This window comes from Vidua macroura, unplaced genomic scaffold (genome assembly GCF_024509145.1).
Source record: "Vidua macroura isolate BioBank_ID:100142 unplaced genomic scaffold, ASM2450914v1 whyUn_scaffold_225, whole genome shotgun sequence".
Lineage (NCBI taxonomy): Eukaryota > Metazoa > Chordata > Aves > Passeriformes > Viduidae > Vidua > Vidua macroura.
The window spans coordinates 25,182-51,334 of NW_026530594.1; the positions used below are offsets into that span (position 1 = coordinate 25,182).

General features: G+C 49.4%; 1 protein-coding gene across 1 annotated transcript in view; it reads right to left on the reverse strand.

Annotated features, from left to right (window-relative positions):
- Positions 1-24,925, reverse strand: part of ATP2A1 (ATPase sarcoplasmic/endoplasmic reticulum Ca2+ transporting 1) — a 39,981-nt gene extending 15,056 nt beyond the window's left edge. The window contains exons 1-14 of the mRNA XM_053969511.1: positions 24,732-24,925; positions 19,479-19,496; positions 18,432-18,514; positions 15,942-16,046; positions 13,431-13,569; positions 11,398-11,478; positions 10,196-10,281; positions 7,783-8,080; positions 6,436-6,602; positions 5,171-5,259; positions 3,897-3,999; positions 2,837-2,968; positions 1,786-1,911; positions 535-753 (exon numbers count right to left, since the gene is read on the reverse strand). Coding sequence (XP_053825486.1) covers positions 535-753; positions 1,786-1,911; positions 2,837-2,968; positions 3,897-3,999; positions 5,171-5,259; positions 6,436-6,602; positions 7,783-8,080; positions 10,196-10,281; positions 11,398-11,478; positions 13,431-13,569; positions 15,942-16,046; positions 18,432-18,514; positions 19,479-19,496; positions 24,732-24,849 — 1,764 coding nt within the window. The 5' untranslated portion in view covers positions 24,850-24,925. The remainder of the gene's footprint in view (positions 1-534; positions 754-1,785; positions 1,912-2,836; positions 2,969-3,896; positions 4,000-5,170; positions 5,260-6,435; positions 6,603-7,782; positions 8,081-10,195; positions 10,282-11,397; positions 11,479-13,430; positions 13,570-15,941; positions 16,047-18,431; positions 18,515-19,478; positions 19,497-24,731) is intronic.
- Positions 24,926-26,153: the final 1,228 nt, after the last annotated feature.

The following is a 26,153-nucleotide window of genomic DNA, read 5'->3' on the forward strand; positions in this document are numbered from 1 at the left end:
CACCACCCAAAATCAAGGTCCCACCACCCAAAATCGAGATCCCACCACCAAAAATGAAGTTCCATCACCAAAATTGAGATCCCACCACCCAACCAAGGTCCCACCACCCAAAAAACGAGGTCCCACCATCCAAAAATGAAGTTCTATCACCAAAATAGAGATCCCACCACCCAAAATCAGATCCCACCACCCAACCAAGGTCCCACCACCCAACCAAGGTCCCACCACCCAAAAATGAGATCCCACCACCCAAACCGAGGTCCCACCATCCACAACGAGATCCCACCACCCAAACATGAAGTTCCATCACCCAACCAAGGTCTCACCACCCAAAATCGAGGTCCCACCACCCAAAAACGAGGTCCCACCACCCAAAAATGAAGTCCCACCACCCAAAAATGAAGTTCCACCACCCAAAACCAAGGTCCCACCACCCAACCATCAAGGTCCCACCACCCAAACCAAGGTCCCACCACCCAACCATCAAGGTCCCACCACCCAAACCGAGGTCCCACCACCCTGGGGGCCACCGACCTCGTACTCGGCGAACTTGGAGGAGTCCTCGAGGACCATGTCCTCCTTCTTGGGCGGCGTGTCGCGGGTGGCCAGGGCCAGGCAGCGCAGGGTGTCCCTGCCCGTGCCCCACTCCCTGATGACGCTCTGGATCTTCTCCTTGACCGCCGGCGTCAGCGGCACGCGCGAGGTCCCCACCCGGACGTAGTTGCAGCGGTCGATGACGCCCTCGGGGGCGCCCTGCGGAGGGGACACGGCGGGGAGGGCGGTGGCACGTGGGGACGCGGTCCGAGGAGGGTGGGATGGAGGTTGGAGAAGGTTTGGGGTGGTGGGACAAAAGTTGGAGAAGGTTTAGAGTGGTGGGACAAAAGTTGGAGAAGGTTTGGAGTGGTGGGACCAAGGTTGGAGAAGGTTTGGGGTGGTGGGACCACGGTTTGGGGTGGTGGGACCGAGGTTGGAGAAGGTTTGGGGTGGTGGGACAAAAGTTGGAGAAGGTTTAGAGTGGTGGGATGGAAGTTGGAGAAGGTTTGGGGTGGTGGGATGGAGACTGGAGAAGGTTTGGGGTGGTGGGACCCAGGTTGGAGAAGGTTTGGGGTGGTGGGACCAAGTTTGGAGAAGGTTTGGGGTGGTGGGACCAAGGTTTGGGGTGGTGGGATGGAGGTTGGAGAAGGTTTGGGGTGGTGGGACCCAGGTTGGAGAAGGTTTGGGGTGGTGGGACCAAGTTTGGAGAAGGTTTGGGGTGGTGGGATGGAGGTTGGAGAAGGTTTGGGGTGGTGGGATGGAGGTTGGAGAAGGTTTGGGGTGGTGGGACCAAGGTTGGAGAAGGTTTGGGGTGGTGGGACCAAGGTTAGAGAAGGTTTGGGGTGGTGGGACCAAGGTTAGAGAAGGTTTGGGGTGGTGGGACCAAGGTTAGAGAAGGTTTGGGGTGGTGGGACCAAGGTTTGAGAAGGTTTGGGGTGGTGGGACCAAGGTTAGAGAAGGTTTGGGGTGGTGGGACCAAGGTTAGAGAAGGTTTGGGGTGGTGGGACCAAGGTTAGAGAAGGTTTGGGGTGGTGGGACCAAGGTTAGAGAAGGTTTGGGGTGGTGGGACCAAGGTTAGAGAAGGTTTGGGGTGGTGGGACCAAGGTTTGAGAAGGTCTAGGGTGATGGACCATGGTTTGAGAAGGTTTGGGTTGGTGGGATGGAGGTTGGAGAAGGTTTGGGGTGGTGGGACGTGATCATGGGGTGGTGGGACCGAGGTGACCACCAGGTGACCTCCCCCAGGTGTCCCACCTTGACGAACATCTTGTTGCCCACGGCGGCGCGCGAGGCCTTGGCCGGCGAGCAGAAGACCGACATGGACTTCCTGTCCCTGGAGAACTCCAGCGTGAACTCCTTCTTCATCAGCTGCTTGATCACCTGAGAGGGACGGCACGCGTGGCACCGCGGGCCACCAGCTGGCCCAGAAGGTGGCCCGGGTGGCCCAGGTGGTGGCCAAGGTGGGACAGGTGGTGGCCAAGGTGGAACAGGTGGGACAGGTGTCACCAGAAGATGAGGAGAACCAGAGGAACCATGGACAAGGTGACAACGGGAGGTTCTCCAGGTGGCCCAGGTGACCCAGAAGGTGGCCCAGGTGGTGGCCCAGGTGGGACAAGTGGTGGCCAAGGTGGAACAAGTGCCACCAGAACACGAGGAGAACCAGAGGAACCATGGACAAGGAGACAACGGGAGGTTCTCCAGGTGTCCCAGGTGACCCAGAAGGTGACCCAGAAGGTGGCCCAGGTGGTGGGACAAGTGGTGGCCCAGGTGGGACAGGTGGCGGCCCTGGTGGCCCAGGTGCCACCAGAACACGAGGAGAACCAGAGGAACCGTGGGCAAGGAGACAACGGGAGGTTCTCCAGGTGGCCCAGGTGACCCAGAAGGTGGCCCAGAAGGTGGCCCAGGTGACCTGGATGGTGGCCAAGGTGGCCCAGATGCCACCAGAACACGAGGAGAACCAGAGGAACCGTGGACCAGGTGACAACGGGAGGTTCTCCAGGTGGCCCAGGTGACCCAGAAGGTGACCCGGGTGGTGGCCCAGGTGACCCAGATGGTGGCCAAGGTGGGACAGGTGGGACAGGTGACCCAGAACACGAGGAGAACCAGAAGAACCATGGACAAGGTGACAATGGGAGGTTCTCCAGGTGTCCCAGGTGACCTGGATGGTGTCCCAGGTGGTGGCCCAGGTGACCTGGATGGTGTCCCAGGTGGTGGCCCAGGTGTCCCAGGTGGTGGCCCAGGTGTCCCAGGTGGTGGCCCAGGTGGCCCAGGTGGTGGCCCAGGTGGTGGCCCAGGTGACACTCACGGCGTTGCAGGCGTTGGCGCGCTCCACCTTGGACAGGTTCCTGACGTCGGTGTTGAAGACGTTCATCTTCTCCACCAGGCAGGTGAGCGCCGTCTCGGTGGCCTCGCCGACCTTCTCGTACACGCCCTTGGCCTGAGGGACAGGTGGGACATGGACAGGTGGGACAGGTGGAACAGGGACAGGTGGGACAGGTGGGACAGGTGGGACATGGACAGGTGAGGTGGGACATGGACAGGTGGGACAGGGACAGGTGGGACAGGTGAAGACAGGTGGGACAGGTGAGGGACAGGTGGGACAGGGACAGGTGGGACAGGTGGGACAGGTGAGATATGGACAGGTGAGGACAGGTGAGACATGGACAGGTGGGACAGGGACAGGTGGGACATGGACAGGTGGGACAGGTGAGATATGGACAGGTGAGGACAGGTGAGACATGGACAGGTGGGACATGGACAGGTGGGACAGGGACAGGTGGGACAGGTGGGACAGGTGAGACAGGTGGGACAGGGACAGGTGGGACATGGACAGGTGGGACAGGTGGGACAGGTGGGACAGGTGGGACATGGACAGGTGACACAGGTGGGACAGGTGGGACAGGTGGTGGCCCAGATAACCCCGGTGGTGGCCCAAATGACCCAGGTGACCCCGGTGTCCCCAGTGGTGGCCTGGGTGACCCTGGTGTCCCCAGTGGCCCCGGCGGTGGCCCAGGTGGCCCAGGTGGCCCCGCTGGTGGCCCAGATGACCCAGATGACCCAGGTGACCCAGATGATCTAGATGACCCAGGTGGCCCCAGTGGTGGCCCAGGTGGCCCCGGCGGTGGCCCAGATGACCCAGATGACCCCGGTGTCCCCGGCGGTGGCCCGGGTGGCCCAGATGACCCAGGTGACCCAGGTGGCCCCGGCGGTGGCCCAGATGACCCAGGTGGCCCCAGTGGTGGCCCCGGCGGTGGCCCAGGTGGCCCAGATGACCCAGATGACCCAGATGACCCAGGTGGCCCCAGTGGTGGCCCCGGTGTCCCCGGCGGTGGCCCGGGTGGCCGGGCTGGGCCGGCGGCGCTCACCTCGTTGTAGTCCAGCGAGGAGTCGTTGCAGAGGGCGCAGATGGTGGCCAGCTCCACCAGGCCATCGAACTGACCCGCCTTGACCGGCCGCTCCTGCTTCAGCCTGGGGACACAGGGGACAGCCCGGCGGTCAACGCGGACATCGGGGACAACGTGGACATCGGGGGCAAGGTGGACATCGGGGACATTGGGGACATCGGGGGACATTGGGGTCAAGGTGGACATTGGGGACATCGGGGTCAACGTGGACATTGGGGTCAACGTGGACATTGGGGACAAGGTGGACATTGGGGACATCGGGGTCAACGTGGACATCGGGGTCAGGAGAACGTTGAGGGACATCAAGGTCAAGGTGGACATTGGGGTCAAGGTGGACATGAGGGTCAAGGTGGACATCGGGGGTTAAGGTGGACATTGGGGACATCGGGGTCAGGAGGACGTTGAGGGTCATCATGGTCAAGGTGGACATCAGGGGCCATCACGGTCATTGGGGACATTGGGGTCATCGAGGTCAAGGTGGACATTGGGGACATCAGGGGACATCGGGGACATCGGGGTCAAGGTGGACATTGAGGTCAAGGTGGACATTGGGGACAATGGGGACATTGGGGACATCAAGGTCAAGGTGGACATCAGGGGTCATCGGGGACATTGGGGTTGAGGTGGACAGTGGGGACATTGGGGACACTGAGGTCAAGGTGGACATCGGGGTCAAGGTGGACATCAGGGGTCATTGGGGACATCGGGGTCAAGGTGGACATTGAGGACATCAGGGACGTTGAGGTCAAGGTGGACATTGGGGACATTGGGGTCAAGGTGGACATCAGGGTCAAGGTGGACATTGGGGACATCAGGGGACATTGGGGTCAGGAAAACGTTGAGGGACATCAAGGTCAAGGTGGACATTGGGGTCAAGGTGGACATCGGGGACATTGGGGACATTGGGATCAAGATGGACATCAAGGTCAAGGTGGACATTGAGGTCAAGGTGGACATCGGCGTCAGGAGAACGTTGAGGGACATCAAGGTCATGGTGGACATCAGGGGACGTTGGGGACATCGAGGTCAAGGACGGACATCAGGGGACACTGGGGCGCCACTGAGGACCTCGGGTGGCATTTGGGGACCTTCAAGGCGACACTTGGGGACACCAGGTGGGATTTGAGGACCTCTGAGGAGCTTTTGAGGACATCTGAGGAGCTTCTGGAGGTCTGGACCTCCCGGGGTGGCTTTGGGGGACCTCGAGGTGACATTTGGGGACATGTGGCACTCACACTTCTCCCTCGGGGGCGTAGGTGGAGCCGGTGATGGAGAACTCGTTCAGGGAGCAGACGTCGCCCTCCACCTTGTCCATGATGAACATCTGGGGACAAACGGGGACGTTCCTGGGGGGTTCTCCTGGAGATTTTGGGGTCCCCAGGTGGAATTTTGGGGTTCTTGGAGGAATTTTGGGGTCTCCTGGAGGAATTTTGGGGTCTCCTGGAGGAATTTTGGGGTTTCCAGGTGGAATTTTGGGGTTTCCCGGTGGAATTTTTGGGTTCTCCAGAAGAAATTTTGGGGTTTCCATGGAGATTTTGGGGTCCCCAGGTGGAATTTTGGGGTTCTTGGAGGAATTTTGGGGTCTCCTGGAGCAATTTTGGGGTCCCCAGGTGGAATTTTGGGGTGTCCTGGAGGAACTTTGGGGATCCCAGGTGGAATTTTGGAGTCTCCAGAAGAAATTTTGGGGTTTCCATGGAGATTTTGGGGTCCCCAGGTGGAATTTTGGGGTTCTTGGAGGAATTTTGGGGTCCCCAGGTGGAATTTTGGGGTTCTTGGAGGAATTTTGGGGTCTCCTGGAGGAATTTTGGGGTTTCCATGGAGATTTTGAGGTTCCTGGAGGAACTTTGGGTCTCCTGGAGGAATTTTGGGGTTTCCATGGAGATTTTGGGGTTCCTGGTGGAAATTTTGGTTTCTCCATGGAAATTTTGCAATTCCAGAAGAAATTTTGGGTTCTCCATGGAAATTTTTGGGTTCTCCACGGAAATTTTGAGGTTCCTGGAGAAATTTTGGAATTCCAGAAGAAATTTTGGGTTCTCCATGGAACAATTTGAGGTTCTCATGAACATTTTGGGTTCTCCATGGAAATTTTTGAGGTTCTCATGGAACCATTTTGGGTTCTCCATGGAAATTTTTGAGGTTCTCATGAACATTTTGGGTTCCTCATGAACATTTTGGGTTCTCCATGGAAATTTTTGAGGTTCTCATGAACATTTTGGGTTCTCCATGGAACCATTTTGGGTTCTCCATGGAAATTTTTGAGGTTCTCATGAACATTTTGGGTTCTCCATGGAACCATTTTGGGTTCTCATGGACATTTTGGGTTCTCCATGGAAATTTTTGGGTTCCTCATGAACATTTTGGGTTCTCCATGGAAATTTTTGAGGTTCTCATGAACATTTTGGGTTCTCCATGGAACAATTTTGGGTTCTCCACGGAAATTTTGGTTTCTCCACGGACATTCCGGGTTTTTCTGGGGTCTCTTCCGGGGCGGTGGCCCCACCTTGCAGACGGACATCTGGTTGGTGGTCAGCGTGCCGGTCTTGTCGGAGCAGATGACCGAGGTGCAGCCCAGGGTCTCCACGGAGGGCAGGCTGCGGACGATGGCGTTCTTCTTGGCCATGCGGCGCGTGCCCAGCGCCAGGCAGGTGGTGATGACCGCCGGCAGACCTTGGGGAGGAGAAGACATCTCGGGGTCACCGGGGCCACCGAGGCCACCAGGGAGGCGGGCAGAGGTTGGCGGCGGTCATCTGGAGAGGCTCGGAAGTCCGCGAGTGACCACAAATGGTCCACGAGTGACCACGAAGCTTCTCCAAAACTCCACGAGTGACCACAAATGGTCCACAAATGACCATGAATGACCACGGGTGGTCCACGAGAGACCACAAACCTTCTCCAAGACTCCATAAATGACCATGAATGGTCCATAAATGACCATGAATGGTCCAGAAATGACCACGCGTGGTCCAGAAATGACCATGAATGGTCCACAAATGACCATAAATGACCACGGGTGGTCCATAAATGACCACGAACCTTCCCCAAAACCCCATAAATGACCATGAATGTTCTCCAAAACCCCACAAATGACCATGAATGGTCCACAAACGACCACGAACCTTCTCCAAAACCCCATAAATGACCACGGATGTTCTCCAAAACCCCATAGATGACCTTGAATGTTCTCCAAAACCTCATAAATGACCATGAATAGTCCAGAAACGACCACGAACCTTCTCCAAAACCCCATAAGTGACCACGGATGTCATCCAAAACCTCATAAATGACCATGAATGGTCCAGAAATGACCATGAACCTTCTCCAAAACCCCATAAACGACCACGGATGTTCTCCAAAACCTCATAAACGACCACGAACCTTCTCCAAAACCTCATAAACGACCATAAATGTTCTCCAAAACCCCACAAATGACCATGGATGTTCTCCAAAACCCCATAAACGACCACAAACCTTCTCCAAAACCCCATAAACGACCTTGAATGTTCTCCAAAACCCCACAAATGACCATGAATGGTCCAGAAATGACCACGAACCTTCCCCAAAACCCCATAAATGACCATGAATGTTCTCCAAAACCCCACAAATGACCACGAATGGTCCACAAACGACCACGAACCTTCTCCAAAACCCCATAAACGACCTTGAATGTTCTCCAAAACTCCATAAATGACCATAAATGTTCTCCAAAACCCCACAAACGACCACGGATGGTCCAGAAATGACCACAGATGACCTCCAAAACCCCACAAACGACCACGAATGGTCCACAAACGACCACGAACCTTCTCCAAAAACCCCACCACCACCCACCCACCCACCCGCCACCGACCTTCAGGGATGGCGGCCACGGCCAGGGCGACGGCGATCTTGAAGTAGTAGATGGCGCCGCGGATCCAGGAGCCGCCGTGGACGGGGTCGTTGAAGTGGCCGATGTTGATGGCCCAGACGGCCACGCAGATGAGCGAGATGACCTTGGAGAGCTGCTCGCCGAACTCGTCCAGCTTCTGCTGCAGCGGCGTCTTGTCCTGCTCGGTGGCCGCCATCTCGTCGCGGATCTTGCCGATCTCGGTGTTGACGCCCGTGGCCACCACGATGCCCACGGCCTTGCCGGCGCCGATGTTGGTGCCCTGGGCGGGGAGGAGAAGTTTTGGGGTTTGGAGGTGGAAATTTGGGGTTTCAAGACAAAATTTTGGGGTTTGGAAGAGAAATTTTGGGGTTTCAACACAAATTTTGGGGTCTGGAGGAGGAATTTTGGGGTTTGAGGAGAAGTTTTGGGGTTTGGAGATGAAGTTTTGGGGTTTGAGGAGAAGTTTTGGGGTTTGGAGGTGGAATTTTGGGGTTTGAGGAGAAGTTTTGGGGTTTGGAGGTGGAAATTTGGGGTTTGAGGAGAAGTTTTGGGGTTTGGAGGTGAAGTTTTGGGGTTTGAGGAGAAGTTTTGGGGTTTGGAGATGAAAATTTGGGGTTTCAGGAGAAGTTTTGGGGTTTGGAGATGAAATTTTGGGGTTTCAGGAGAAGTTTTGGGGTTTGGAGATGAAGTTTTGGGGTTTCAACACGAATTTTGGGGTCTGGAGGAGGAATTTTGGGGTTTCAGGAGAAGTTTTGGGGTTTGGAGGAGGAATTTTGGGGTTTGGAGGTGAAGTTTTGGGGTTTGAGGAGAAGTTTTGGGGTTTGGAGATGAAGTTTTGGGGTTTCAACACAAATTTTGGGGTCTGGAGGAGGAATTTTGGGGTTTGAGGAGAAGTTTTGGGGTTTGGAGATGAAGTTTTGGGGTTTGAGGAGAAGTTTTGGGGTTTGGAGATGAAGTTTTGGGGTTTCAACAGGAAATTTTGGGGTTTGGAGGAGAAATTTTGGGGTTTGAGGAGAAGTTTTGGGGTTTGGAGATGAAGTTTTGGGGTTTCAACACAAATTTTGGGGTCTGGAGGAGGAATTTTGGGGTTTGAGGAGAAGTTTTGGGGTTTGGAGGTGGAAATTTGGAGTTTCAAGACAAAATTTTGGGGTTTGGAGGAGAAATTTTGGGGTTTCAACACGAATTTTGGGGTTTGAGGAGAAATTTTGGGGTTTGGAGATGAAAATTTGGGGTTTGAGGAGAAGTTTTGGGGTTTGGAGGTGAAAATTTGGGGTTTCAACAGGAAATTTTGGGGTTTGAGGAGAAATTTTGGGGTTTGGAGGTGAAAATTTGGGGTTTCAAGACAAAATTTTGGGGTTTGGAGGAGGAATTTTGGGGTTTGGAAGAGAAATTTTGGGGTTTGAGGAGAAGTTTTGGGGTTTGGAAGAGAAATTCTGGGTTTTTTTGGGGGATTTTTGGAGGGATTTGGGGGATTTTTTGGGGGTTTATGGGGGGATTTTGGAGATTTTTTTGGAGATTTTTTTGGGATTTTGGAGATTTTTGGGGTTTTTGGGGGTTTTTGGGAACATCACGCTGGTGTGACACAGATGGCGTGACACAGGTGACACCGACAGGTGACCCCAGTGACGTCACACAGGTGACCCAGACAGGTGACCCCGATGACGTCACACGGGCGTGGCACAGGTGACACTGACAGGTGACACAGGTGTGGCACAGGTGGCACCGGTGACGTCACACAGGTGACCCCGATGACGTCACACAGGTGACACAGGTGAAGTCACACAGGTGTGGCACCAACAGGTGACCCCAATGACGTCACACAGGCGTGGCACAGGTGGCACCGGTGACGTCACACAGGTGACACTGATGACATCACACAGGTGACCCCGACAGGTGACCCAGACAGGTGACACAGGTGACACTGATGACGTCACACAGGTGACCCCAATGACATCACACAGGTGACACTTGACAGGTGACACAGGTGACCCCGATGACATCACAAAGGTGTGGCACAGGTGACACAGGTGACGTCACACAGGCGTGGCACAGGTGACCCAGACAGGTGACACAGGTGACCCCGATGACGCCACACAGGTGTGGCACAGGTGACGCCGATGACGTCATAAATGTGACACAGGTGACGCCACACGGGTGAGTCCGATGACATCACACAGGTGACCCCAATGACGTCACACAGGTGACCCAGACAGGTGACACGGGTGACACCGATGACGTCACACAGGTGTGGCACAGGTGACGCCGGTGACGTCACACAGGTGACACTGACAGGTGACACTGATGACATCACACAGGTGACACTGATGACGTCACACAGGTGACACTGACAGGTGACACAGGTGACCCCGATGACGTCAGCGATGACGTCACCCACCGAGAACAGCATGTTCTTCTTGTCCTGGTTGACGGCGCGGGGGTCGGGCACCGGCTCCGTGTGCTTGATCACCGACACCGACTCGCCTGCACCAGTTTGAACCGGTTTGAAACCAGTCTGAACCAGTATAGACCAGTATAGACCAGTATAAACCAGTATAAACCAGTATAAACCAGTATAAACCAGTCTGGGACACAGCAAAACCCCCCCAGTCCCCACTGAGATCCCAGTACAAACCAGTATGAACCAGTTCGAACCGGTTTGAACCAGTTTGAAACCAGTATAGACCAGTACAGACCAGTATAAACCAGTATAAACCACTATGGACCAGTACAGACCAGTATAAACCAGTATAAACCAGTATAAACCGGTATAAACCACTATGGACCAGTACAGACCAGTACAGACCAGTCTGGGGCACAGCGAAACCCCCCCAGTCCCCACTGAGATCCCAGTACAAACCAGTATAAACCAGTTCGAACCGGTTTGAGCCGGCTTGAAACCAGTATAGACCAGTATAAACCAGTATAAACCAGTATAAACCACTATGGACCAGTACAGACCAGTATAAACCAGTACAGACCAGTACAGACCAGTACAAACCAGTCTGGGACACAGCGAAACCCCCCCAGTCCCCACTGAGATCCCAGTACAAACCAGTATAAACCAGTTCGAACTGGTTTGAGCCGGCTTGAAACCAGTACAGACCAGTATAAACCAGTATGGACCAGTATAAACCAGTATAAACCAGTACAAAAAACCTCTTCAACCTCAGTTTCCCCCCCGTTTTTAACCCTTCAGTCCCCTCCCAGTCCCTCCCAGTTCATCCCAGTCCCTCCCAGTGCCCTCCCAGTGCCCTCCCAGTGCCAAACCAGTATAAACCAGTATGGACCAGTATAAACCAGTATAAACCAGTACAAAAAACCTCTTCAACCTCAGTTTCCCCCCCGTTTTTAACCCTTCAGTCTCCTCCCAGTCCCTCCCAGTTCCTCCCAGTGCCCTCCCAGTGCCAAACCAGTATAAACCAGTACAAACCAGTACAAAAAAAAACCCCCTCAACCTCAGTTTCCCCCCCGTTTTTAACCCTTCAATCCCCTCCCAGTCCCTCCCAGTCCATCTCAGTCCCTCCCAGTTCATCCCAGTCCCTCCCAGTGCCCTCCCAGTGCCCTCCCAGTGCCAAACCAGTACAAACCAGTACGAACCAGTAAGGATGGACTGGTCCACCCGCAGCGTGGTGGATTTGATGGAGATGATGCGGATGTCGGCCGGGACCTTGTCCCCAACTGGGAACGGAGCGGGGCCTTACTGGGATGAACTGGGACGGACTGGGAGGGACTGGGATGGACTGGGAGGGACTGGGATGGACTGGGAATGAACTGGGAGGGACTGGGAGGGACTGGGAGGGACTGGGACAAACTGGGAGGGACTGGGATGGACTGGAGGGGATTGGGACAAACTGGGATGGACTGGGATGGACTGGGAGGGACTGGGATAAACTGGGAGGGGACTGGGAGGGACTGGGAGGGACTGGGAGGGACTGGGAGGGACTGGGATGGACTGGGAGGGGATTGGGGGGGACTGGGACAAACTGGGAGGGACTGGGATAAACTGGGATGGACTGGGACAAACTGGGATGGACTGGGATGGACTGGGATGGACTGGGAGGGACTGGGATAAACTGGGATGGACTGGGAGGGACTGGGAGGGACTGGGACAAACTGGGAGGGACTGGGATGGACTGGGATGAACTGGGACAAACTGGGATGGACTGGGATAAACTGGGACAAACTGGGAGGGACTGGGACAAACTGGGAGGGACTGGGATGAACTGGGAGGAACTGGGATGGACTGGGATGGACTGGGAGAACTGGGACGGACTGGGAGGGACTGGGATGAACTGGGAGGAACTGGGATGGACTGGGAGGGACTGGGACAAACTGGGAGGGACTGGGATGAACTGGGAGGGACTGGGATGGACTGGGAGAACTGGGACGGACTGGGAGGGACTGGGAGGGACTGGGAGGGACTGGGATGGACTGGGATGGACTGGGATAAACTGGGAGGGACTGGAGGGGATTGGGACAAACTGGGAGGGACTGGGATAAACTGGAAGGGACTGGGATGGACTGGGAGGGACGGGGAGGGATTGGGAGGGACTGGGACAAACTGGGACAAACTGGGACAAACTGGGAGTCCAAGGCTCTTTGTCCCCCCCATTGTCCCCAGTGACCCCTGAGTGTCCCCAACGTCCCCAATGTCCCCAAAGTCCCTGTGACCCCTGTGACCTCTGGGTGTCCCCAATGACCCCGATGTCCCTTTAACCCCTGAGTGTCCCCAATGTCCCCAATGTCCCCAATGTCCCTGTGACCCCTGTGTGACCCCAATGTCCCCTATGTCCCTGATGTCCTCGATGTCCCCAATGTCCTCGATGTCCCCAATGTCCCTGTGACCCCTGTGACCTCTGGGTGTCCCCAATGACCCCGATGTCCCTTTAACCCCTGAGTGTCCCCAATGTCCCCAATGACCCCCGATGTCCACCTTGACCCTGATGTCTCTCAATGTCCTCCTGACCCCGATGTCCCCAATGTCCCTGTGACCCCTGTGACCCCTCAATGACCCCCGATGTCCCCAATGTCCCTTTAACCCCTGAGTGTCCCCAACGTCCCCGATATCCCCTGTGACCCCTGCATGTCCCCAAAGTCCCTTTAACGCCTCAATGTCCCCGATGTCCCCGATGTCCTCAATGTCCTCAGTGTCCCCAATGTCCCTGATGTCCGTTTAACCCCTGGATGTCCCCAAAGTCCCCGATGTCCCCGATCTCCCCAATGTCCCCAATGTCCCTGTGACCCCTGTGTGACCCCAATGTCCCCAATGTCCTCAATGTCCCCAATGTCCCCGATGTCCCCAATGTCCCCAGTGTCCATTTAACCCCTGGATGTCCCCAGTGTCCCCGATGTCCTCAATGTCCCCGATGTCCCCAGTGTCCCCGATGTCCCCAAAGTCCCTGTGACCCCTGAGTGTCCCCGATGTCCTCAATGTCCCTTTAACCTCTCAATGCCCCCAATGTCCCCAATGTCCCCAATGTCCCTGATGTCCTCGATGTCCCCAACATCCCCAATGTCCCTTTAACCCCTCAATGTCCCCAATGTCCCTTTAACCCCTCAATGCCCCCAATGCCCCCGATGTCCCCGATGCCCCCGATGTCCCCGATGTCCCCGGGTGTCCCCGCTGTCACCTGCCACCTCGGCGATGTCCCCCGGCACGAGGTCCCTGGCCTTGATCCTCTGCACGGCCTTGCGGTCGCTCCGGTAGACTTTGCCCATCTCGGGCTCGTACTCCTTGAGCGCCTCGATGGCGTTCTCGGCGTTCCGCTCCTGGGGACACCAAAGGGACATCGGGGACATTGGGGACACCTTGGGGACATCGGGGACATCATTGGGACATCACAGGGACAGGACAGGGACAGGACAGGGACATTGGGGACAGGACAAGGACATTGGGGACACTCCTTGAGCGCCTCGATGGCGTTCTCGGCGTTCCGCTCCTGGGGACACCAAAGGGACACCGGGGACATTGGGGACATTGGGGACATTGGGGACACCTTGGGGACATCATTGGGACATCACAGGGACAGGACAGGGACAGGACAGGGACATTGGGGACACATTGGGGACACTCCTTGAGCGCCTCGATGGCGTTCTCGGCGTTCCGCTCCTGGGGACACCGGGGACACGTTGGGGACACCTTGAGGACATTGGGGACACCTTGGGGACATCATTGGGACATCACAGGGACAGGACAGGGACAGGACAGGGACATTGGGGACACGTTGGGGACACTCCTTGAGCGCCTCGATGGCGTTCTCGGCGTTCCGCTCCTGGGGACACCGGGGACACGTTGGGGACATCGGAGACACATTGGGGACACCTTGGGGACACCTCGGGGACATCATTGGGACATCACAGGGACAGGACAGGGACAGGACAGGGACATTGGGGACATTGTTGGGGACACGTTGGGGACACTCCTTGAGCGCCTCGATGGCGTTCTCGGCGTTCCGCTCCTGGGGACACCAAAGGGACATCGGGGACATTGGGGACACCTCGGGGACACCTCGGGGACACATTGGGGTCATTGGGGGCAGGACAGGGACATTGGGGACACGTTGGGGACATTGGGGACACCTTGGGGACATCGCTGGGGTCATTGGGGACAGGACAGGGAATCGGGGACACGTTGGGGACACGTTGGGGACACTCCTTGAGCGCCTCGATGGCGTTCTCGGCGTTCCGCTCCTGGGGACACCGGGGACACGTTGGGGACATTGGGGACACCTTGGGGACATCATTGGGACATCACAGGGACAGGACAGGGACAGGACAGGGACATTGGGGACATTGGGGACACGTTGGGGACATCGTTGGGTCATGGTTGGGACATCAAAGGACAGCACAGGGACATCGGGGACACCTTGGGGACACCTTGGGGACACCTTGGGGACATCGTGGGGACATCAAAGGACACCACGAGAACAACAAAGATCCCCCAAAATCCCCCCAAAATGTCACCAAAAATCCCCCCAAAATGTCCCCAAATGTCCCCAAATCATCCTAAGAAGTCCCAAAGTCCCAAAAATGTCCCAAACCCCCCCAAAATGTCCCCAAATCATCCTAAAAATGTCCCCAAATCCCCCCAAAATGTCCCAAAATGTCCCCAAATCCTCCTAAAAAGTCCCAAAATCCCCTCAAAATGTCCCAAAATGTCCCCAAATCCTCCTAAAAAGTCCCAAAATCCCCCCAAAATGTCCCAAAATGTCCCCAAATCCTCCTAAAAAGTCCCAAAATCCCCTCAAAATGTCCCCAAATCTGCCCAAAACATCCCCAAAATGTCCCCAAATCCCCCACAAAATGTCCCAAAAATGTCCCCAAATCCCCCCAAAATGTCCCCAAAATGTCCCAAATTGTCCCCAAAATGTCCCCAAATGTCCCCAAAATGTCCCCAAATGTCCCCAAAATGTCCCCAAAATGTCCCAAAAACGTCCCCAAATACCCTCAGAACGTCCCCAAATCCCCACAAAATGTCCCCAAATGTCCCCAAATTGTCCCAAAAACGTCCCCAGATGTCCCCAAAATGTCCCCCCCAAAATGTCCCAAAATTGTCCCCAAATCCCCCCAAAATGTCCCCAAATCTGCCTAAAACATCCCCAAACCCCCCCAAAATGTCCCCAAAATGTCCCCAAAATGTCCCCAAATCATCCTAAAAAGTCCCAAAATGTCCCCAAATTGTCCCCAAATTGTCCCAAAAACGTCCCCAAATGTCCCCAAAATGTCACAAAAAAGTCCCCAAATGTCCCCAAATCCCCCCAAAATGTCCCAAAATTGTCCCCAAATGTCCCCAAATTGACCCCAAATGTCCCCAAATCCCCCCAAATTGTCCCCAAAACATCCCCGAAATGTCCCCAAATCCCCCCCAAAAGTCCCAAAATCCCCCCAAATCTCCCCAAAATGTCCCCAAAATGTCCCCAAATGTCCCAAATTGTCCCCAAAATGTCCCAAAAACATCCCCAAATCCCCTCAGAATGTCCCCAAATCACCCCAAATTGTCCCCAAAATGTCCCCAAATCCCCCCAAAATGTTCCCAAAATGTTCCCAAATCATCCTAAAAAGTCCCAAATTGTCCCCAAAATGTCCCAAAATGTCCCAAAATTGTCCCAAATCCCCCCAAAGCGTCCCCGCCGTGTCCCCACCTGCCAGACGCCGACGACGGCGTTGGCGATGAGGATGAGGAGGATGACGAAGGGCTCCACGAAGGCCGTGATGGTCTCCTCGCCCTCCTCGAACCAGGCCAGCACCTTGGGGACAGCGGGGGACAGCGGTGACACCGCGGCCCCGAAATTCCCAAATCCCCAAAAATCCCCCAAAATCCCAAAATTCTCCCCAAAAATCGCGAAAAAAATCCGAAAAAAATCGCGAAAAAATCGCAAAAAATGGACCCAAAATCCAATTAAAAACAACAAAAAAGCCCTAAAAAGTCCCTCCAAAAATTCCAAAATTTCTCCACAAATTCCCCCCAAAAATCCCAGAAATTTCCCCCCCAAAAATCCCCAAAAAATCCAAAATTATCCCCAAAAAATCACAAAAAAATTCGAAAAAATCGCAAAAAAATCACAAAAAATGGACACAAAATCCAAGAAATTTTCATAAAAATTCCCCCTAAAATTCCCCCAAGTGATCCCAAAAATGTCCCAAAAATCCCAAAATTCTCCCCAAAAAAATCACAAAAAAATTCAAAAAAATCACAAAAAGATTCGAAAAAATCGGGAAAAAATCACAAAAAATGGACCCAAAATCCAAGAAATTTTCACAAAAATTCCCCCTAAAATTCCCCCAATTAATCCCAAAAATGTCTCCAAAATTCCCAGAAATTTCCCCCAAAAAATCCCCAAAAAATCCCAAAATTCTCCCCCAAAAAAATCACAAAAAAATTCGAAAAAAATCGCAAAAAATTGATGCAAAATCCAATTAAAAACACCAAAAAAACCCCAAAAATTCGCCCAAGGAATCCCAAAAATGACCCCAAAAATTCCCCCCAAATTCCCAGAAATTTCCCCCCAAAAATCCCAAAAATTCCCCCCAAAAAATCCTCCCCAAAAAAATCGCAAAAAATCGCAAAAAATCGCAAAAAAAAATCGCAAAAAATGGACCCAAAATCCAAGAAAATCCCCCAAAAAAACCCCAAAATTTCCCTCCAGAAATTCCAAAATTTCTCCACAAATTCCCCCCAAAATCCCAGAAATTTCCCCCAAAAAAATCCCCCAAAAATCCCAAAAAATGGACGAAAAAAACCCCAAAAAATTTTAAAAAATCCCAAAAAATTCCCAAAAATTTCACCGAAAATCCCCAAAAAATTCCCCCAAGGAAATCCCAAAAATTCCTTAAAAAATCCCAAAAATTCCCCAAAAAATCCCCCAAAAATTCTAAAAAAATCCCCAATTTTTGCCCCATTTTTGGGGGATTTTTGGGGGGATTTTTAGGGGATTTTTTTTTATTTTTGGGGTCATTTTTTGGGATTTTTATGCGTTTTTGGGGGGATTTTTTGGGTGAATTTTGGGGGATTTTTGGGGGATTTTTGGGGGATTTTTAGGGGATTTTGTGGGGGGGTTTGAGGGATTTTGGGGGATTTTTGCACCTTTTTGGGGGGGATTTTTGGGGCATTTTTTGGGTCATTTTTGGGGGATTTTGGGGGGATTTTGGGAGGATTTTGGGGCAATTTTGGGGTCATTTTTGAGGGATTTTGGGGGATTTTTGCGCCTTTTGGGGGGGATTTTGGGGGGCATTTTTTGGGTCATTTTTGGGGGATTTTGGGGGGATTTTGGGGGGATTTTTGGGGAATTTTTTTGGGCCATTTTGGCGGATTTTTGGGGGATTTTTAGGGGATTGTTGAGGTCATTTTTTGGGGATTTTTGAGGAATTTTTGAGGGATTTTTGGGGGAATTTGGGGGATTTATAGGGGATTTTTCGGGGATTTTTGGGGTCATTTTTGTGGTCATTTTTGAGGGAGTTTTGGAGGAATTTTGGGGGATTTTTGGGCGATTTTTGAGGGATTTTTGGGGGATTTTTGAGGGATTTTTGGGCCGTTTTGGGGGGATTTTTGTGGTGATTTTTGGGGTCATTTCTGAGGGATTTTTGGGGGATTTTTGGGGGATTTTTGCGCCTTTTTTGGGGGAATTTTTGGGGGATTTTTTGGACTGTTTTTGGGGAGATTTTTAGGGACTTATTGGGAGGTTTTTGGGGGATTTTTGGGGGATTTTTGGGGGATTTTTGGGGTCATTTTTGGGGGATTTTGGGGCCTTTTTTTTGGGGAGTTTTGGGGGATTTTTAGGAGGTTTTTGGGGTCATTTTTGGGGGATTTTGGGGCCTTTTTTTGGGGGAGTTTTGGGGGATTTTTAGGAGGTTTTTGGGGGATTTTTGGGGGATTTTTGGGGCCGTTTTTGGGGGATTTTTGGGGGGATTTTTCGGAGCTTTTTGGGGGATTTTGGGGGGGATTTTGGGCCATTTTTGGGGGGGATTTTTGAGGGATTTTTAGGAGGTTTTTTGAGAGATTTTTGGGGGATTTTTGGGGGATTTTTGGGGGATTTTTGAGGGATTTTTAGGAGGTTTTTTGAGGGATTTTTGGGGGATTTTTGAGAGATTTTTGGGGGATTTTTGGGCCGTTTCGGGCCGTTTTTGGGACTCACGAAGGAGATGCAGGCAGCCAGGAGCAGGATCCGCACCAGGAGATCCTCGAACTGCTCCACCACCAACTCCCAGATGGATTTACCTGCGGAATTTGAGGGAAATTTGGGGATTTCGGGGAAAATTTGGGGAAAATTTGGGGATTTGGGGGAAAATTCGGGGAAATTTGGGAATATTTTGGGGATTTTGGGGGAAAATTTGGGGAAGATTTGGGGATTTTGGGGAAAATTCCAGGAAATTTGGGAATATTTGGGGGATTTTGGGGGGAAATTTGGGGAAATTTTGGGATTTTTGGGGAAATTTGGGAATATTTTGGGGATTTTGGAGGGAAATTTGGGGAAATTTGGGAATATTTGGGGGATTTTGGGGGGAAATTTGGGAAAAATTTCGGGATTTTGGGGGAAATTTGGGAATATTTTGGGGATTTTGGGGGGGAAATTTGGGGAAATTTTGGGATTTTGGGCAGAAATTTGGGAATATTTTGGGGATTTTGGGGAAAATTCGGGGAAATTTGGGAATATTTTGGATATTTTGGGAAAATTTGTGGGAAATTTGGGGATTTTTTGTTTTTTTTTTTTTATTTTTGGGGAATTTTTGGGAAAATTCTGGGGGTTTTGGGAGAAATTTGGGCAAATTTGGGGATTTTGGGGAAATTTTAGGGGAAAATCAGGGGGAATTTGGGGGAATTTGGGGATTTTTGGGGAAAATTCTGGGGATTTTTGGGTTTTTTTCTTGGGAAATTTGGGGATTTTGGGGAAAATTCTGGGGGTTTTGGGGGAAAGTCGGGAAAATTTGGGGATTTTGGTTGAAAATTTGTGGGAAAATTGGGGATTTTTGGGGTTATTTTTTTTATTTTTGGGGAATTTTTGGGAAAATTCTGGGGGTTTTGGGGGAATTTTGGGGAATATTTTGGGATTTTTTTGGGAAATTTGGGGTTATTTGGGGGGAATTTTTGGCAAAATCTGGGGATTTTTGGGGATAATTCCGGGGATTTGGGGAAAATTTTGGGGTTTTTTTGGGATTTTTTGGGACATTTCGGGGTCACTCACCTTCCTCTGCCGGCAGCTCTGGGGGGGGAGAGGGGAGAGGTTTAAAGGGGACCCCCAAAAATCCCCCAAAATCCCCCCAAAAAACCCCAAAATCCCCCAAAATCGCCCAAAAAAACCCAAAATCCCCTAAATTTTTACCAAAATCCCAAAATATCGCCCCAAAAAAACCCTAAAAACCCAAAATCCCCCCAAAATCCCCCCCAAAAAAACGAAAATCCCCTAAATTTTTACCAAAATCCCCCAAAATTCCCCCAAAATCACCTAAATTTTTACCAAAATCCCAAAATGTCGCCCTAAAAAAACCCTAAAAAACCCCAAATCCCCCCAAAATCCCACAAAATCCCCCCCAAAATCCCCCAAAATCCCCTAAATTTTTACCAAAATCCCCCAAAATTCCCCCCAAAATCACCTAAATTTTTACCAAAATCCCAAAATATCGCCCCAAAAAAAACCCTAAAAACCCCAAATCCCCCCCAAAATCCCCCAAAATCCCCCCAAAAAAACCCTAAAAATCCCCTAAATTTTTACCAAAATCCCAAAATATCGCCCTAAAAAAAACCCTAAAAACCCCAAATCCCCCCAAAATCCCACAAAATCCCCCCAAAAAACCCTAAAAATCCCCTAAATTTTTACCAAAATCCCCCATAAAAACCCGAATAATCCCCAAATTTTTACCAAAATCCCCCAAATATCCCCCCCAAATCCCCTAAATTTTTGCCAAAATCCCAAAATATCGCCCCCAAAAAACCCTAAAAATCCCCTAAATTTTTACCAAAATCCCCCCGAAATCCCAAAATATCGCCCCAAAAAAACCCTAAAAACCCCAAATCCCCCCAAAATCCCACAAAATCCCCCCAAAAAACCCTAAAAATTCCCTAAATTTTTACCAAAATCCCCCCAAATCCCCCCAAAATCCCCTAAATTTTTACCAAAATCCCCCAAAATCCCCCAAAATCCCCTAAATTTTTACAAAATCCCCCAAAATCCCCCCAAAATCCCCTAAATTTTTACCAAAATCCCAAAATATCGCCCTAAAAAAAACCCTAAAAACCCCAAATCCCCCAAAGTTTTACCAAAATCCCCCCAAAATCGCCAAATAAATCCCCCTGAAAAAATCCCCAAAAATCGCAAATCCCCCAAAATCCCCCAAAATTCCCCAAAATTCCCCAATTTTAAACAAAAATCCCCCCAAAATCCCAATTCTTTTACCAAAATCGCCCCAAAAAACCCCAAATTTCTTAAAATTCGTCCGAAATTTCCCCAAAAACCCCAAAACTCCCCCAAAATCCCCAAATTTTTACCCAAAATCCCCCCAAAATCCCAAAATATCGCCCCCAAAAAACCCCTAAAAACCCCAAATCCCCCAAATTTTTTACCAAAATCCCCCAAAAATCGCCAAAAAAAATCCCCCTGAAGAAATCCCAAAAAATCCCAAATCCCCCAAAATTCCCCAAATTTCCCCAATTTTAAACAAAAATCCCCCCAAAATCCCAATTTTTTTACCAAAATCCCCCCAAAAAATCCGTCCAAAAACCCCCAAAAATCCCCGCAAAATCCCCGTTTCTTCACCAAAATCCATGGAAAAAAGACCCAAAACCACCCAAATTTTCCCCAAAAAATCCCAAATTTTTCCCAAATTTTCTCCAAAATTCCCCAAAATTCCCCAAAATTTCCCAAAATTTCCCAAAATTCCCCAATATTTTACCAAAATCCCTCTAAAAAAACCCCAAAAATCCCCCCAAAACCCCCCAAAAAATCCCCGTTTTTCCGCCAAAACCAATCGAAAAAAGACCCAAAAAATCCCATTTTTTTGCCCAAAATTCCCATTTTTTTCCCCAAAATTCCCATTTTTTTCCCCAAAATTTCCGAAATCCCTCCGAAGATCCTAAAAAACCCTAAAAAATCCCCGTAAAATCCCCGTTTTTTCGCCAAAACTCATCGAAAAATGACCCAAAAAATCCCATTTTTTTGCCCAAAATTTCCGTTTTTTACCCCAAAATTCCCCAAAATTCCCCAAAATTTCCCAAAATTCTCCAATATTTTACCAAAATCCCCCAAAATCTCTCTAAAAAAACCCCAAAAATCCCCGTAAAATCCCTGGTTTTTTGGCAAAACCATCGAAAAAAGACCCAAAAATCCCCATTTTTTTGCCAAAAATCCCATTTTTTTGCCCAAAATTCCCCAAAATTTCCCAAAATTTCCCAAAATTCCCCAAAATTCCCAAAATTTCCCAAAATTCCCCTATATTTTACCAAAATCCCCCAAAATCTCTCTAAAAAAACCCCAAAAATCCCCGTAAAATCCCTGTTTTTTTGCCAAAATCCATCGAAAAAAGACCCAAAAAATCCCATTTTTTTGCCCAAAATTCCCGTTTTTTCCCCCAAAATTCCCATTTTTTTCCCCAAAATTTCCCGAATCGCTCCGAAGATCCTAAAAAAACCCTAAAAAATCCCCGTAAAATCCCCGTTTTTTCGCCAAAACTCATCGAAAAATGACCCAAAAAATCCCATTTTTTTGCCAAAAATCCCATTTTTTTGCCCAAATTTGCCCAAAATTCCCGTTTTTTTCCCCCAAAATTCCCGTTTTTTCCCGCTCACCGTTGGGCCCGTATTTTCTCGAGGCTCCTCTTGACCTGCTCGGGGCTGAGCCCGACGCCCTCGCTCACCCCGAAGAACGCCAGGAACCCCCAAATCCCCCCAAAAAATCCCCAAAAAATCCCCAAAAAATCACAAAATTTCCCAAAATTTCCCAAAATTTCCCCAAAATATCCCAAAATCTCCCAATATTTTACCAAAATCCCTCTAAAAAACCCCAAAAAAATCCCTGAAAAATCCCCATAAAATCCCCGTTTTTTCGCCAAAATCCATGGAAAAAAGACCCAAAAATCCCCAATTTTCCCCAAAAAATCCCAAATTTTTCCCAAATTTCCCAAAATTCCCCAAAATCTCCCAATTTTTTACTAAAATCCCCCAAAATCCCTCTAAAAAAAACCCCAAAAATCCCCCTAAAATCCCCGTAAAATCCCCATTTTTTCACCAAAACCCATCGAAAAATGACCCAAAAAATCCCATTTTTTTTCCCAAAATTCCCGTTTTTTTTCCCCAAAATTTCCCAAAATTTCCCCAAATTTTCCAAAATTTCCCAATATTTTACACAAAATCTCCTTGAACTTCCCAAAAAAACCTTAAAAAATCCCCGTAAAATCCCATTTTTTCACCAAAACCCATCGAAAAAAGACCCAAAAAATCCCATTTTTTTTCCCCAAAATTTCCGTTTTTTCCCCCAAAATTCCCATTTTTTTCCCCAAAATTTCCCAAATCGCTCCGAAGATCCTAAAAAACCCTAAAAAATCCCCGTAAAATCCCCGTTTTTTTCGCCAAAACCCATCGAAAAATGACCCAAAAAATCCCATTTTTTTTGCCCAAAATTCCCGTTTTTTTCCCCAAAATTTCCCAAATTTTCCCCAAAATTTCCCAAAATTCCCAATTTTTTTCCAAAATCCCTCCAAAAAAATCCCCCCAAAAACCCCCAAAAATCCCCGTAAAATCCCCGTTTCTTCGCCAAAACCCATCGAAAAAAGACCCAAAAAATCCATTTTTTTTGCCAAAATTCCCGTTTTTTTTCCCCAAAATTTCCCCAAATTTTCCAAAATTTCCCAATATTTTACCAAATATCTCCTTGAACTTCCCAAAAAACCTTAAAAAATCCCCGTAAAATCCCCATTTTTCCGCCAAAACCCATCGAAAAAACACCCAAAAAATCCCATTTTTTTCCCCAAAATTCCCATTTTTTTCCCCAAAATTCCCCCCAAATTTTCCAAAATTTCCCAATATTTTACACAAAATCTCCTTGAACTTCCCAAAAAACCCTAAAAAATCCCCATAAAATCCCCGTTTTTTCGCCAAAATTCATCCAAAAAAGACCCAAAAATCCCCATTTTTTTTGCCAAAAATCCCTTTTTTTTTTGCCCAAAATTCCCCAAAATTCCCCGATTTTTTTGCCAAAATCCCCCTGAATCCTTCTGAAAACCCCAAGAAAAACCCAAAAAAACCCCAAAAAATCCCTGTAAAATCCCCGTTTTTTTCACCAAAACCCATCGAAAAAAGACCCAAAAAATCCCATTTTTTGCCCAAAATTTCCGTTTTTTTCCCCAAAATTTCCCGATTTTTTCCCCAAAATTTCCCGAATCCCTCTGAAGATCCTAAAAAACCCTAAAAAATCCCCGTAAAATCCCCGTTTTTTCACCAAAATCCATCAAAAAAAGACCCAAAAATCCCATTTTTTTTGCCCAAATTTGCCAAAAATCCCATTTTTTTGCCCAAAATCCCCGTTTTTTCCCCCAAAATTCCCGTTTTCCCCCGCTCACCGTTGGGCCCGTATTTCTCGAGGCTCCTCTTGACCTGCTCGGGGCTGAGCCCGACGCCCTCGCTCACCCCGAAGAACGCCAGGAACCCCCAAATCCCCCCAAAAAATCCCCAAAAAATCCCCAAAAAATCCCAAAATTTCCCAAAATTTCCCCAAAAATTTCCCAAATTTTCCCCCAAATTTCCCAAAATTCCCAATTTTTTTCCAAAATCCCTCCAAAAAAATCCCCCCAAAACCCCCAAAAATCCCCGTAAAATCCCCGTTTCTTCACCAAAATCCATGGAAAAAACACCCAAAAAATCCCATTTTTTTGCCCAAAATTCCCGTTTTTTTCCCCAAAATTCCCATTTTTTTCCCCAAAATTTCCCGAATCGCTCTGAAGATCCTAAAAAACCCTAAAAAATCCCCATAAAATCCCGTTTTTTCGCCAAAACCCATGGAAAAAAGACCCAAAAATCCCATTTTTTTTTCCCAAAATTCCCATTTTTTTCCCCAAAATTCCCCCAAAATTTCCCAAAATTCCCCAATATTTTACCAAAATCCCCCAAAATCCCTCTAAAAAAAAACCCAAAAATCCCCCCAAAAATCCCCATAAAATCCCCGTTTTTTCGCCAAAACCCATCGAAAAAAGACCCAAAAATCCCATTTTTTTTCCCAAAATTCCCGTTTTTTTTCCCCAAAATTCCCATTTTTTTCCCCAAAATTTCCCGAAATCCCTCCGAAGATCCTAAAAAACCCTAAAAAATCCCCGTAAAATCCCCGTTTTTTCGCCAAAATCCATCGAAAAAACACCCAAAAAATCCATTTTTTTTTGCCCAAATTTGCCCAAAATTCCCGTTTTTTTCCCCAAATTTTCCCAAAATTGCCGTTTCCTTCCCCCCCGCTCACCGTTGGGCCCGTATTTCTCGAGGCTCCTCTTGACCTGCTCGGGGCTGAGCCCGACGCCCTCGCTCACCCCGAAGAACGCCAGGCACTCCTCGGCCGTTTTGGCGTGCGCGTTCTCCATGGTGGCCACCAAAACCCGGCCCTGGGCCACCGGAATTCGGATGGGATTTGGGGGGAAAAAGGGGGAAAAAAAGGGGAAAAAAAGGGGAAAAAAAAAGGGGGGAAATTGAGAAAAAAATGGGGGAAAAATGGGAAAAAAAAGGAAAAAAAAAAGGGGAAAAATTGAGAAAAAATTGGGGGGAAAAAGGAAAAAAAAAGGGGGAAAAAAAGGGGAAAAGTTGAGAAAAAATTGGGGAAAAAAGGGAAAAAAGGGGGAAAAAAAGGGGAAAATTTGAGAAAAAATTGGGGGGAAAAAAGGGAAAAAAAGGGAAAAAAAAGGGGAAAAGTTGAGAAAAAATTGGGGGAAAAATGGGAAAAAATGGGAATAAAATGGGAATAAAATGGGAAAAAAAAAGGGAAAAAAGGAAAAAAAAAAGGGGAAAAAAGGGGAAAAGGGAAAAAAAGGGGAAAAAAAAAAGAGGGAAATTGAGAAAAAAATGGGGGAAAAAAGGGGAAAAAATGGGAATAAAAAGGGGGGAAAATCGAAATAAAAGGGGGAAAAAATCAGATTAAAAGGGGAAAAAATCAGAAAAAAAAGGGGAAAAATCAAAATAAAAAGGGAAAAAATTGAAATTAAAGGGGAAAAAAATCGAAATAAAAAGGGAAAAAAAATCAGAATAAAAAAGGAAAAAAAATCAGAATAAAAAAGGGAAAAATCAGAATAAAAAGCGGGGAAAAAAATCTAATTAAAAAGGGGAAAAAATCAAATTAAAAAGGGGAAAAAATCAAATTAAAAAGGGAAAAAAATCAGAATAAAAAGGGGAAAAATAAAAATAAAAAGGGGGAAAAAATCAGATTAAAAGGGGAAAAAATCGAAATAAAAGGGGAAAAATCGAAATAAAAAGGGGAAAAAATCAAAATAAAAGGGGGAAAAAATCAAATTAAAGGGGGAAAAAAAGTCAAATTAAAAAGAGGGAAAAATAAAAATAAAAAGGGGAAAAATCGAAATAAAGGGGGAAAAAAAATCAAATTAAAAAGAGGGGAAAATAAAAATAAAAGGGGGAAAAATCGAAATAAAAAGGGGAAAAAAATCAAATTAAAAAGGGGAAAAATTCCCCGGGATGGGACTTGGCCGCCCCTCCCCCCCCCCGGCTCGGCCGCCGCGCTCGAGGCGCTTTGGGGGAGGGGGGCGAAGCGCGCGGGGGTTAAAAAGGGGGGGAGACCCCCCCCAAATCCGCCCCTCCCCCCACCCCCGGGTGTCGTCTGTCGCCCCTCCCCCACCCCTGCCCCCTCCCCCACCCCCCCATCCCCCGCCCCTCCCCCCGC